Below are 15477 nucleotides of genomic sequence, written 5' to 3'. Positions count from 1 at the left end.
TGCCAAATCTCTCTCGGCTTCTATGGAAGTGGAGGGATTGGCGCTCAATAGCATTGATTGGAACCCCATTACAGACATTGTTCTTTCCATCCCTTCCACTCTTGGCATTTTAAAATGCACTTTGCTTTTACTTTCCCAATGCTGATGAAGACTCCTTGACCCCTTCTAAAAGCCTTTTAAAGATATTTCTGCAGATTCTGCCTGACATAGAACAGTACAGAACAGTAACAGGCCCCTCACCCTGTGACTATGCCAACCATGTTCTAAATCAAACTAATGACCTGCTCTCTGTACCTGATAGATATTCCTCCAACCTTTTCATTTTCAAGTGTCCATTTTGAAACCTCTTACATGCTACTATTGTTTCTGTTTACAGCAATAATCCTGGCACCTGTTCCAGGACCTACCAGACATTGAGCATAGTATTGTCCAATTTCAACCCATAGCTCATCTCCTCTAAAGCAGGCCACATTCTGACAAATCCTTTCCTGATCCTCCACAACCTTCCAGACTTTTGGCAGCATTTTCCCCTACTGTTTCAGGTTTCCAGCATCTGTGCTTTCTTGTGCTACAATCAAGAAGCAATTGACATGCAAATCATCCATCTACTATCTCTACAATTGCAGAATAGCAGTCATGCTGGAGTATTGGTCTATGAGAGCTGCAGTGATCTTTCACATAACAAATACTGCATTCCTTTTTCTCAGTAGTTCGTAAACCACAAGCTAAAATAGTTCCCTTCGAATGTCAGCTGCCAAGGTAATTTTGTCTTTGGAAATGAACACATCAGATAAAAGGTTACACCACTAAAATAATGTTTATCTGTTGCAGTTGCATGTATCTAATTATAGGTTTGCTGCTCATTCAAGGTTATCTAACACAATGCTGAACAGATAAACAAGTCAGACTGATGCTTGGACAGAGCTCATCGATACAGAGTGGTTACACACGCCTGCCATTCTGTTCCCTTTTTATTTCCTCCTGGGATAAATACTCTTCAAAGTTCCAACGAAAACCATCGGACAAAGGATCTTACAAGTCAATCATCCATAATCCAGGTAAATTATTCTTCATCACACCCGTACACCCGACTGGATTTGATCATTTAAATGGAATTTAAGTGGAATTTATATTTCCCGCTTTACATCATGTCATTTTCTTACAATCATTAATCAATGTTATTTTCAACTAATTTGCTGTTTATCATTTATTTATTGCTATGTAAACCAATTTAGAGTGAAAAATTTTGTTTGCATGCTATTGAAACCAAACCAAACTTAAAAAGAAGAGATAGTGCATTAAAAGATAAAGCACAGTTACAGAGAAAAGTTTGGTTAGAGCCCCAGTGAGGTTGGGCTTGTGAGATCAAGATATCGTATTGTACTAATGAGGGGTCCAATCAAGAGCTGGAAAACAGCTGGAGACAAACTAATCACATCTGGTGATGGCGCTGCCACACTGGTGTTGGGTTTGGAGCTCCAGGATTTAAATCCAGAGACAATTGAGGAATAGTGCTGCAGTTCTACATTAGGACTGTGTGTGAGTTGGATGGGAACTTACAAGTCATGGAGTGTCCAGGCTCTTGCTACCCCAGACCTTATTGTTGATAGCCGTTGTTGTTTGGGAATCTGCTGTGGGATCGAGTGACTGAGATGCTGCAGGACAGCTCCTGGATGAAGAAGCCTGCCGCCAACCTATAGAAGTGAAGCAGGCAAGTTGAGAACTGGCAGTGATAAATCGTTTAGAATGATATTATAACTTTATGTCAACCAAGTCATGACACTTGGATATAGAACCTAAGCAGTAGAGGAGGAGAGGTATTACAATGGATGGAGTGCGAGATGGTGATTTATACATGAGAAGAAAGAATGTAAAGATACAATATTTGTTAACTTGCTTTCAGATTTCATTTTAGCCCTTGCATCAAATTTTCGTAACTAATTGACTTGGACAAAATATAATAGTAATTTCAGATGAAGATACATTCATTGAACTTGTGGTCACTTTTGGCAGGGCAGGCTTTGGGCAAGCGATGGCTGCTTTATTTGGTAAAACTTGGAAATCAACAGACCTCGAAATCACCAATAAAAACTTACAAGGACGAAGGAAGGTGGATCACCCTGCTACCAAATCCGTCAATACAACCAAACAGAGCTTTCGAAAAGGGCAACGCAAAGCTCTGGGCGTAAGAGCAAACAATTTTTGTGGCTAGCATTATGAATCATGGAGTCATGTAGCATGGAACACAACCTTCAGCCCTTCTCTTTATTAACATTTTTATTTTTAATTTGCATCAATAGAGGTACCGTATTTATCGATATCATAGGGAATAATAAAAAAACAATGATGCGAAAAGAATACATATTTTCATATTTTCTCCCCCCTACCCTCCCTCCTTTCTGTCTGATAATCATATATCATCTTAATTAGTTAAATTTCAAATGTACATCATGATCTATTAACTAAGGTGAGTTGGAGTGGGAGTGGTGGACACTGTAGATGATGTCATAGCAATAAAATCCATATGAGGATTCCAAATCTTATCACATTTTTCTGGTTGATTCTGTAAATTATGGATTATTTTCTCTAATGCTGTACAATTTAGTAATTCCGTTTGCCCTTTATTCAACCCCACATTATTGTCTAATTTCCACGTTACAGCTCGACATTTCTTTGCTACCGTTATTGCTGTACTTAAAAATTCTTCTGATAAATATCTAACTTCAAATCAAAAATATCTCCTAATAAAAATATTTTGGGATCTTTCAAAACTTGCACCTTCATAACTCGTTCCAATAAAATACCTATATCTTCCCAAAAATTTCCTACTTTTTCACATTGCCAAACTGCAGGCAAAAATGTTCCTACTTCTTTATTTCATCCAAAACATTGATCAGAACAATTTGAATTAAGTCCATGTAATTTATATGGATTATAATATGATTGATGTAAAAATTAAATTGTACCATTTGGTATCTAACATTAATTGTATTGGTTACACTCTCATAACAATTTTGACCATATTTCTTCTTGAATTTGTATATTTAAATCTCTCTCCCATCTCAATTTAAATTTTGACCCTTTTTCTGCATGGTCTCTTCCAATTCTATATACATATTAGTAATAAATCTTTTGACAAATGTATCATTTATTAAATATTCAAATTGACTTTGTTCATGAAATCTAAAATTCATCCCTAACTTTCTTTTAAATATGATTTAAGCTGATAGCAAGAAAAAATTGTATTATTTGGTATATTATACTTGTTTTAATAGGTCAAAAGTTAAAAAAAAACAGAACCCAAAAAACAATCCTTTATCCTTTTATTACACAATTGTACTAAATATTGAAATAAACATTATTAACTGTAAAAGGAATCAAAGAAATGTGCTTTAATAACATACAAGCCAACTGATAATTCTTCATTCCTCTTTCGACATGGATTCCATTCCATACATTAAGTATATGTTTCAGAATTGGAATATCTATTTTCCATCTCAACAGTCCTTCATGCCATTTATACAAAATTTGCTTAGAATTATTTTCTCCTATTTTACTCATTTCAATTTGTACCCAAGTTGTCTGATAACATGAGGACAAAAATCTAAGTTGAACTGCTTTATAGTAATTTTTAAAGTTAGGCATTCATAATCCTCCTGGTCATATTTCCATGTTAATTTTTCAAATATCATCCTAGGCATTTTGTCTTGCGAAATAAATCTTCTTACATTTTTATTTAAATCCTGAAAAAAAACATTATTGGTACAAAAATTGGTAATGATCGAAATCGGTATTGTATTCTAGGAAAACTATTCATCTTCACACAATTTATCAATTTATCAATTTAGGAAAACATTTAGCTAACCTATTAGCTATTAATTTAGACAAAATTTTATAATCTGTATTCAATAATGAAATTGGCCTATATGGAAGCAAAGGATCCTTCTCTTTTTTAGGAATAACTGTTATGAACGTAGTTTTAAATATCTCAGGTAAATCACAAAGGTCTTCTATTTGATTTAACAATCCCTTAAATATAGGAAACAATAACTCTTTAAATTCTTTATAAAACCACAGAGAGAAATGATCTTCCCCTGGAGCCTTATTGTTTGGTAAAGACATCAATATGTAAAAGGATTTGTTAATTCATTTTTCTCTTCTGCATTTAGTTCTGGCAAAATAACTTTTGACAACTATTCATCTATTTTGTTTCCATCCTTCAAAGATACCGATTGGTATAATTTCTTATAAAATTTCATTAATACCCTGTGTCTTATAAATAAGATGACCCGAATCTTCTTTTATGGTTATTATTGTTCTTGATAATTGCTCAGTGTTCAATTGCTAAAACTTTATGTGCTCTATCTCCCAACTCATATTTTTGTCGAGTCAGCCTTATATCTTTCTCCACTCTATATATTTGTATTGTATTAAATTTCATTTTTTAAAAATTTGATATTCTTTGTTTCTCATCATTTACATGATTTTGCAATTCTTTTTACATCTTTATTATTTGATTTTCCAAATGATTAACTTCAGACATATATTATTTTCTAACCTTAGCTGTATAACATTATTTGCACGTTTAAATAAGCCTTCATAGAGTCCCAAACCACAAACCTATTGGTTACAGAATGTTTGCTAATGTCTAAAAATTTATCTGCTGTCTTATAAATTCACAAAAATCTTGCCCTTTTCACAGTGCAGGAATTAAACCTCCATTTATAACTTGTATTTTGCTTTTCTTCCAATACAATTGACATAACTAAAGGTGAATGATCAGACAATATCCTTGCTTGATATCCAATATTTTGAACTTTTGCTTGCAGTTGAGAGGAAATTAAAAACATATCTATACGTGAATCTGTCTTATATCTGAAGGAATGAAATGAATAATCTCTATGTCAGGGTGCATTCTCCTCCGACTGTCAACAAATTTCATTTCGTTCATAACATTCTTCACAGTTTTAACTACCTTGTTTTCTAACCATAATTCCACCTGATCTGTCCAACTTTGAACCAAGAGTAAAATTAAAATCTCCTCCCCTAATTATTTTCCCCTTTCATCATGTATAAATTTTCCATCGTCTATATTCGATGTATATATATTCATCAAAGTCCAATATTCACAATAAATTTTACAATTTACCATCACATATCTCCTCACTTCATCCATGATTACATCCAAAATTTTAATTGGTAAACTTTTATTTATTAACATCGCTACTACTCTAACTTTAGAAGTAAATGAAGACAATACCTTCCTACCCTGTCTCTCTTTAATTTTGCATGTTCTTTTTCCGTTAATTTAGTTTCTTGTAAAAACAAAACACATCTACTTTAGTTTTTTTCATATACCTTAATAACCTTCTCTATCGGATTCTGAATTCCATTAATACTAATACTAATGAATATTTTGGTATATTATTTTAAATTGCTCCACGATTGCTTTTACTCACGTGCTCTTTCTTTCTCTTTCAGGTAGCTCAAGTAATGCTGGGATTATTCTTTATAGCAATCGGTATTCCACTGTTTCAGAGTCCACCATCCATCGCATCAGATGCAGCCATCCCTTGGTGGGGAGGAGGCTTCGTGAGTGCCATCAATGTGATTTTGGGATAACAAATCAAAGAATACCTTCCTGTGCTTCAGAGGAGCTTTCCTGTCTCTCTCGCTAAGACATAGTCATGCAGTTTAAAAACAGGCCCATCGGCCCAATCTGTCCATGCCAACCAAAATGTCCCATGCACACTGGTCCCATCTGCCTGCATTTAGCCCATTTTCCTCTAAACCACTGGTTCTCAACCCTTTTTTTCCCCACTCACATACCACCTTAAGTAATCCATAACTAACCACAGAACTCCTATGTATTCTATGTAGCATATGATTCGAAAGAAATGATTGAGAACCACTGCTCTAAACCCATCCTATCCATGTATCTGTTGTTTCTCAAACATTGCAATAGTACCTGCCTCAACCACCTCCTCCAACAGCCCATTCCATATACCCACCACTCTCAGTGTAAAAGAGTTAACCCCACCCCCCCATCTCTTCCCCCTCACCTTGAAGCCCTGTCCTCTGGTTACTGATTCCTCTATTCTGGGTCAGAAGGTTCTGTGCATCCACCCAATCTATTCCTCTCATGATGTTGGATACTTCTATGAAATCACCCTCATCCTCTTGCAATACGAGGAATAAAGTTCCAGCCTGCTCAACCTCTTCCTGGAGCTCAGCAACCCTCCCCACCACCATCACTCCCACCCCCTGCCCCGAGTTCTTGAAATATCTTTGTATGCCTTTTCTATACCCTCTCCAACTTGACACCATCTTTCCCGTAGAACAGTGACCAAAACTGAACACAACGCTCCAAAGAGGGCCTCACCAATATTGTATACATCTGAACATAATCTCCAAAGTTAGACCCTCCTTTTACTTCATTATCCTATTATTATCCGTTTTACTTTCTAATATCATTTGTCATTTGGTCCATGGCATCCATGAAGTAACAATCTATATTTCTAGACTCAAGAGTCAAGTTTCCATAATTGTCATGTAGAAGAACTGAAATGTAATATTATATGAAATTGCCTTCTGCCTGTAATAAGGCAGCAGAGAGTTGTTATTAGTGTTGCCCAATGCCTCTTACAGTATAAGGGAAGAAGAAGCAAGAGAATCCCTTCAGAGTTATTGAATGCCCATGCATTTACCTCCAGTGGTCCCGCAGCCTCTGCCACCCGCACAGACTCCTGATCAATCCGTTGGCAACCTGAGCTCCAGATCCAAACCTCCGACATGATCAGGAAACCTTAAGAGTCGAGGCCCTTCGAGACCCTTTTTGCCCTCAGCACCCTCTCGCGAACCCCAGGTCTGTACCTCGTTCCTGTGTTCCAGCAGCCCACCTCCATGTGGTTTTCCCCCCACCATTAATATTGCAACAGCCCACAGCTGTGTGGATCCCCCTGACTGTTAGTCTACAACAGCCCACCACCGTGTGGGCCCCCCCACCATTAGTCTGCAACAGCCCACAGCCATGTGGGTCTCTCAGCTGCTGAGCCACTCACTGGTCTCCTGCCATGGTCACTGCCCTGTACAGTCGTCTCCTCTGATTTTCTTTCTCAATGAAATTGTGGGGGTTGGGGTGGGGAGGTGTTGTTCTTCCTATTTCTGGTGCCCTTCGCTGCTCCCCAGAGTCTGCAACCCCTCGAGGCTGTTGTCAAGCAGAGCTTCCACCTTCTTGGGCATAGACCCCCATGGTTGCGGGATTTTAATTTACAAACGCCATCAGCCCCTCTAACAGATCATTTAACACCTGTACAGAGCCACTGGTATTAAGACCAGGCAATTGAACCCTTCGGAGCAGTGCTGTATCTCTACTCCTGATTCTCCCAGGTCCACACTGGTGGTAGTGCTGCCATTACAGCAGCTCTGGCAATAGCGCCATTTTTTAACCCTATTTAACAACACAGTTCATATTTTTCTATACCCCAGTGATTTAACTGCTTGCCCAGATACTTCTTCAGGAATTTGCAGCTTTCAAGAGCGTGCAAAGGAGATTGACCAGAATGCCGTGTAGATTGGAGAATAAAATTCATGAAGAAAGGTGGAGAGAGCTGGAGCTTTTCCTTTGGAGTAATATAGAATAAGAGGTGATAATAGAGGAGTAGAAGAATTTAGAAACATAGATAGGGTGGACAACCAGTAGCTTTTACCCAGGGCAACAATGGCCAATATCAGAGGATATTATAAGGTGAGTGGAGGAGCATTTACGAGAATTGTCAGAAGTAAGCTTTTTATTCGGAGAGTGGAGTGTGCCTCAAATGTATTGCTTGGGGTGGTGGTGGAGGCTGGCACAATAGGGACATTTAAGAAAATCTTGAAAATACTGGAGGAACTTAGCAGGTATATTACAAATGTTTCTGTCTGAACCCCTCTTCAAAGTATGAACATAAAGCAGGCAGGTGACTGAATAAAAAGGCTGTGGTAGGAGGAAAGAAAGGGCAGGGATGGGGGAGCACAGACCAACAGGCAAAAGGCCACAAGACTCTTGGATAGAGGCATGGATGTAATAACAATGGAGGATAATGGACTGGGAGGGAGGGACTGATTATATAGGAGCCAGTTTATATCATGTTTGATTTAATGTTTGGATGTTCATAATGTGAACTAGAATCTCAATATTAATTTTGGGTATTTTATTCTTTTTCAGTTCATCATCTCAGGGTTTATGTCAATTTATGCAGAAAGAAAACTGACCTACCTCATTGTAAGTCTCTTTGTCGCGGTTGGGTTGAGTGTGCCAGTGGTTTTTATGGGCAGGAGAATGTTAACCTTATTGACAGAGGGGATGTGTATGAGTTCAGTTCCAATTCTATATTTCAGCTTTGGCGAAATATTACAGTCTATTGATATCAAAGGAGGGTTCAATTGAGGTTAGGTTTAAATTAGCATTGCCTCTAATCCATTCTCCCACAAGGCTTCAGAGTTTGGATTAGGTGGTCAAACCTTCAGTTTTCTACTCCATATAACCATATAACAATTACAGTACAGAAACAGGCCATCTAGTCCGCCCAATTTAAGTTATCTCCTCTAGACCCTCCTATCTGCTCTCTGTCCATAACCCTCCAATCTCCTCACATCCATGCACTCATTCAACCTTCTCTTAAATGACAAAATTGACCCTGCTGCAACCACCTCTTCCGGAAGGTCATTCCATTCAACCACCACTCTCTCAGTGAATAAGTTTCCCCTCGTGTTACTTCTAAACTTTTTCCCCCAACCCTAACTTATGACCCCTCGTTCCAATCTCACCTACCCTCAAGGGGAAGACCCTATTCACATCTACTCTATCTATTCCCCTCATAATTTTATATACCTCTATCAGATTCCCCCTCAACCTTCTATGCTCCAATGAATAAAGACCCAATCTTCTATATCTACTTCAAACCTAAGCATTCTGATTCAGAGGAAATGGTTAAAACAGTGGTTCTCAACATTTTCTTTCCTCTGATGTACAACCTTAGTAATTCTTTATTAAACACAAAGCACCTATGGCAGTGGTTTTCAAATTGCCCCCCTCAATTCACTTTCCTCCTTAAGCAATCCCTCCCCCAATTTTTACTGAAATATTGAGAAAATTGTCATTGGCCAATTTCCTTTGGAGTTAGGAAACCGTGCACATAACGAGTCAATGAGGTACGATTAAAACAGTGGTTTTCAGACTTTTTCCTTCTACTCACATGCCACCTTAAGCAATCCCTTACTAATCACAGAGCACCTATGTCATAGGGATGACTTAAAGTGGGATGTGAGTGGAAAGAAAAAGGCTGAGAATCACTGGGTTAAAGGTTAAAAGAAAATACTGAAAATTTGAAATAAAAGCAGAAAATGCTGGAATCATTGGGACCCTTTATCTGAAATGTAGCTCTAGTTCCCAGAGGCAAGAGCCTCTAATCTTTGCTGGCCATAATGATACTATTGATAACTTTAGGTCTCATGGAAAGGGGTTGTCAAAGGCTTCATCGATATTCCTGGGAAGATGTTCAGATTTTCTCATTTTTGTTCCAGCTAATACAAAAGTTTTTCACCCATACATCCTCCTTCACTTTGCCAGCTCCTGTACTTGCTGGAACTTAGAATTATGATAGGGGATTTTATAGAAACAAATACCTGTAAAAATTATGAAAGGCAGAGGTAAGATAGAGGTAGATAAGTTCCTTCCATTGGTCTAGCTGACATAGCCTCAAGATTCAGGCTAGTAGAGTAGGAACTGAGATGAGGAGGAACTGCTTTTCTCAGCAGGTGATGAATCTATAGAATTCGCCGCTCATTGAAGCAATGGAGGTGATCTCGGTAAATATATTTGTCAAGGTTGGATAGATTTTTACATAATCAGGGAATTAAGGGATATGGGGTCGGTGGAGATGAACCTATCATCAGATCAGCCATGATCTCTTTGAATGGCGGAGTGTAGGCTCGACAGGCCGGAAGGCCGACTCCTGCTCCTATTTATGTTGTTATGTTCTCATGGCAGGTACTTTATTCTCCTTCCTGCAAAAGCCCAGCTGTTTCATCTATTCACAGGAGAAGTTGATCAGCAAACATAGTGATAATTAGCCATGAATAAAACAAAAGCCCAGTAAACATCCATCAGACTCCCATTCCTTAACCTCAGCCTAAAAGAAAATATAAGAGATGCAAGATTCAATACTTTATTCAATTATACATTTTTACTAACTCTGTGATTCCTTAACTGTTTCTGTTTGTCATCACCTGTTGTATATCAAGTCATGGTGTTATACAGCATGGAAAGAGGCCCTTCGGTCCTACTCGATTGTGTTAATTGAGGTGTCTATCTGATAGTCAGATTTTCTGCCATTAGACCCATACAAACCTTTTTTATCTCTGTACCCATCTAATATTAATGTTACAATGGTACCTGCATCTTACAATTCCTCAGGCAATATATCCATGACCATCTGTGTGGAAAAGTTGCTTCTCTTCATCCCTTTAAATCTAAATACCATATAGTTTTAAACTGGGGAAAAGACTGTGATCCTTCAGCTTATCTAGGTTGGCAAGGTTAGTGTAGCAGTTAATGTAATGCTGTTACAGTGCCACTGGTTGGGGTTCGAATCCATTGCTGACTGTAAGGGGTTTGGATATTTTCCCTGTGTCTGTGTGGGTTTGCTCTGGTTTCCTCCCACCCTTCAACAGGTACCGGGGTTGCACCTGTATTGGGTGTAACTGGGCGGCACAGGCTCGTGGGCTTAAAGGGCTGGTTACTGTGCTGTACATCTAAATAAATAAAATAAATAATTTACGTGCCTGTCAGAAGTCACTGCTCAGACTCCTCTACACCAGAGAAGAAAAGTTCCAGACTATACAGCCTTTCCTTATAATTCAGACTTGCAAGAACAGACAACTCAGTTGTAATGACATTGAAATTAATAATTTCTGCCCTCTGTGAAATTGCAAGGAACTTTAGGATTCAAGCAAGGTTCAGCATGGAAATCCCTAACCTTGCCAAAGCTTCAGTCCTTCTCCAATGAGCTTTCTTCACCACAACTAAATGAAATGAAAGAAAACTGACATGAACTGAAAGAATTTATAGCAAGAAAATAACAAGTCTTGATAAGGAGCCCTGACCCAAAACATTGACTGACTATATCTACCCTTGGATGCTGTCTGATCTGTTGAGTTCCTCCAGCAATTCTTTGCCTGTTCAAGATTCTAGCATCTGCAGTTTTGTGTTTCTTGGAAGAGAATGCTAGTCTCATTCTAAAATGGTCTGAAAGAAGTTATAATTTCCAGCCAAATGTCTAATTGAGTGCAGCAACAATTATTCTGAGCAAACTCTGTGACATTGTCCTAAAAATAATTTTATGCACTTTATTTGTAATTCTCTTAAATGCATCAATTTTATTTGGTTCATGATATTTCATCTGCCAACTTAATAATGTATTGTTTTTTTTCCCCATGTGTTTAAATTATCAGTGGGAAATTATTATTTTTAATTGTTTTTATGCCTGTGACAATTCAGCCTTGGGTCATCAGACATGTTGGGTGAGAGAAATTCCTTTGAACTGACATTTGGCAGCAAAGCAGCTGAGGGCAATATCCACTGGTAACCAGGGGAAGCACAGTCATTTGGGGCTAAGTGCAATGTCCTGGCTGAATCAAGTATATACACCATCTTTGGGATATGCCCATTTTGGCAAGGCCAGCATTTATTTCTCATCCCTAATTGCCCACGAGGGGACAGTGAGGAACTGCTTTATGCAACGGTTTCGGTGGTCTTCTTCTTGAGATGCTCTTTTTGTGGTTTTCAGTTGGAATTTCAAAGATTGCGACCCAGTGCCAGTGGAGGAATGACAACATACTTCCCAGTCAAGAAAATAAATGACTGGGAAGTGGTGGTGTTCCCATGCCCCAAGACCCTTGTCTTTCTTAGATTCATGAATTACTGGCATAATTCAGTGGAAAATCAGATCCTTTGACCACAGAACCCCCACGGCTATAAGCCACCCATTGTCCAGTGATGGTGGGTGGCCTTGGGAGATGATCTCTGTGCCTGGAAGTGCAGGATGCAACCAAGTCTTTCTGATGGTGGAGTGGCTGAAAGTCTCGGGTGAATGATGAGTCCCAATCAAGGGCATACTTTGGATGTGGATGCTGTCAAGCTTCTTGAGTTGGTGGAACTGCCCTTCCAGACTACGACACTTGATCACTTCTGGGATACAACCAATGGAAGAATTCCATCAATTCTCTGTTCATTCACCCTCTGTACCCACCCTATTAATTTGAAACTCAAGTTTCTTTATTCTCTGGTTTGGTGAAGCATATCTAAAAAAAGCCACTAATATGCAGAGCTTCGGGATTACTTAAAAATCACTGTGTAACAAAACTGAATTGTATGTGGTTGGTCAGACCAATGAATTCTTTGGCTTGGCTTCGCGGACGAAGATTTATGGAGTCAGCTGCAGGCTCGTTTGTGGCTGACAAGTCCGATGCGGGACAGGCAGACACGGTTGCAGCGGTTGCAGGGGAAAATTGGTGGGTTGGGGTTGGGTGTTGGGTTTTTTCTCCTTTGCCTTTTGTCAGTGAGGTGGGCTCTGCGGTCTTCTTCAAAGGAGGTTGCTGCCCGCCAAACTGTGAGGCGCCAAGATGCACGGTTTGAGGCGATATCAGCCCACTGGCAGTGGTCAATGTGGCAGGCACCAAGAGATTTCTTTAGGCAGTCCTTGTACCTTTTCTTTGGTGCACCTCTGTCACGGTGGCCAGTGGAGAGCTCGCCATATAACACGATCTTGGGAAGGCGATGGTCCTCCATTCTGGAGACGTGACCCACCCAGCGCAGCTGGATCTTCAGCAGCGTGGACTCGATGCTGTCGGCCTCGGCCATCTCGAGTACTTCGACGTTAGGGATGAAAGCGCTCCAATGAATGTTGAGGATGGAGCGGAGACAACGCTGGTGGAAGCATTCTAGGAGCCGTAGGTGATGCCGGTAGAGGACCCATGATTCGGAGCCGAACAGGAATGTGGGTATGACAACGGCTCTGTATACGCTTATCTTTGTGAGGTTTTTCAGTTGGTTGTTTTTCCAGACTCTTTTGTGTAGTCTTCCAAAGGCGCTATTTGCCTTGGCGAGTCTGTTGTCTGTCTCGTTGTCGATCCTTGCATCTGATGAAATGGTGCAGCCGAGATAGGTAAACTGGTTGACCGTTTTGAGTTTTGTGTGCCCGATGGAGATGTGGGGGGCTGGTAGTCATGGTGGGGAGCTGGCTGATGGAGAACCTCAGTTTTCTTCAGGCTGACTTCCATGCCAAACATTTTGGCAGTTTCCGCAAAACAGGACGTCAAGCGCTGAAGAGCTGGCTCTGAATGGGCAACTAAAGCGGCATCGTCTGCAAAGAGTAGTTCACGGACAAATTTCTCTTGTGTCTTGGTGTGAGCTTGCAGGCACCTCAGATTGAAGAGACTGCCATCCGTGCGGTACCGGATGTAAACAGCGTCTTCATTGTTGAGGTCTTTCATGGCTTGGTTCAGCATCATGCTGAAGAAGATTGAAAAGAGGGTTGGTGCGAGTACACAGCCTTGCTTCACGCCATTGTTACTGGAGAAGGGTTCAGAGAGCTCATTGCTGTATCTGACCCGACCTTGTTGGTTTTCGTGCAGTTGGATAATCATGTTGAGGAACTTTGGGGGGCATCCGATGCGCTCTAGTATTTGCCAAAGCCCTTTCCTGCTCACGGTGTCGAAGGCTTTGGTGAGGTCAACAAAGGTGATGTAGTGTCCTTTGTTTTGTTCTCTAATCATTCCACATTGTTATTATAAAATAATAACCTCAATCTTTTAACTGTTGATAGCTCAGGTGCTGTGCTGTCTCTAATCTATTGAGTGCTGCGGCCAGCCTATCTGCTTTCCTGCTGTTTGCCATGGATCTACGGAAATGGGTTCCTCATGTCACCTGTGGTGACAAAGTCGGTGAATGTAAATCTGAATATGTGAATCTTTCAGTAAGTACAAACTAAAATTACGTGAACGTTTCTGTGATAGCTGTAAACTCCAACATTCTTTGAAATGATCTATTATCCTAAGAACAACAGTCACATATAAGAACAGGGATGCAATGATAAGTCTCTATAGGACTCCAGTGAGACCTCACTTGGAGCACTGTGTACAGTTTGAGAAAGGATGTGCTGACATTGGAGAGGGTTCAGAGAAGACTTACTAGAAACAGTGTTCTCGGGTCCTCGGTGCAAAACATGTGGCACGCAACCAGATGTAACAAGCATAAAAACAAGCAATGCATACGCAGGACAAATATTCACATATACAAATAAATAAATATAATTTCACAAATATGAGAGTCTCATATGTTTAGTGTGAGCTGTTCCTTTGGTCATTCAACATTCTCACTGCTCTTGAATAGAAGCTGTTCCTCAGCCTGGTGGCGCTGGCTCTGATTGCATCTCTTCATTGCATCATTGCATCTCTTCCCTGATGGGAGCAGCTGAAAGATTCTGTATGCGGAGCGGACGGGGTCCTCGATGATTCTGTGCACCCTCTTCAGTCAACAATCCCAGGAGATCACACTGAAGCGGGAGAGGGGGGGGAGTGATCCCCTCTTCACTCCTATGGTCCTGTTGATTGATCTCTGTTCCATTTCTCTGCAGCGAATGTACAACACTGTGATGCAGTTGGCCAGAGCTCTGGTAGAAGGTTGACATAATATTGGCTGGTAGCCTTTCCTACTTCAGTCTTCTGAGAAAATGCAGTCACTGTTGTGCCTTCCTAACAAGTGAGGAGATGTTGAGAGTCCACAATAGGTCACTAGTGAAGTGAACTCCAAGGAACATGGTGCTCTCCACTTTCTCCACTACAGAGTTGTTGATATATAGTGGATGGTGGTCATTCTTTGCCTTCCTGAAGTCCACGATCATCTTCTTCATCTTGTCCACGTTAAGACTCAGGTTGTTACTCCTTGCTCCATTTTGCTCCCTCAGGCCAACTTGTCTATGCCAACCAACCTGGTATTCTGGGCTAGTACCATTTCTCTGCCCTTGGTCCACATCCTTCTAAGACCTTCCCACCCGTATCTTTGTCCAAATGTTTAATTAATATTGTTATTGTGCCTTCTTGCAGGTTGTTCCAGCCGGACCACCTTCTGAGTGAAAATGTTGCCTTTTATGTTTGTCCTAAGCTTAACCTATGCCCACCTAAAAATTCAGAGCATTTGGTTTGTACATGCCCCTCTTGATCTCATTAACCTCTCTATGATCACTTCTCAGTCTCCTGTGGTCTGGGGAATAATGACCCAGACGATCCATTCTCTCCCTATAACTCAACCCCTCCAGACCTGGCAACATCCTGCTGAAGGCCCCTTTCAATTTATTGCCATCCTTCCTTTATCTGGGTGGTTGGAACTCCACACAATAGTCTAAGTGTGATCTCATCAAGCCTTGTGCAACTGAATCA

The 15477-nt window shown here is 40.2% G+C and overlaps 1 protein-coding gene across 1 annotated transcript; it reads left to right on the top strand.

Annotated features, from left to right (window-relative positions):
* The first annotated feature begins 913 nt into the window (after positions 1-913).
* On the top strand, positions 914-15174 carry LOC138743630 (high affinity immunoglobulin epsilon receptor subunit beta-like). The gene is made up of 7 exons (XM_069899154.1): positions 914-1058; positions 2014-2185; positions 5482-5592; positions 8207-8263; positions 13866-14015; positions 14586-14714; positions 15145-15174. The coding sequence occupies exons 2-7, from the start codon at positions 2033-2035 to the stop codon at positions 15172-15174; spliced, it is 630 nt and encodes a 209-aa protein (XP_069755255.1). The 5' UTR covers positions 914-1058; positions 2014-2032.
* The last annotated feature ends 303 nt before the right edge of the window (positions 15175-15477 follow it).

The sequence above is a fragment of the Narcine bancroftii genome, chromosome 9, assembly GCF_036971445.1.
Source record: "Narcine bancroftii isolate sNarBan1 chromosome 9, sNarBan1.hap1, whole genome shotgun sequence".
Classification (NCBI taxonomy): domain Eukaryota; kingdom Metazoa; phylum Chordata; class Chondrichthyes; order Torpediniformes; family Narcinidae; genus Narcine; species Narcine bancroftii.
Note: the sequence above shows the minus strand (reverse complement) of the source record. Positions and strands in the feature narration are given on the sequence as shown.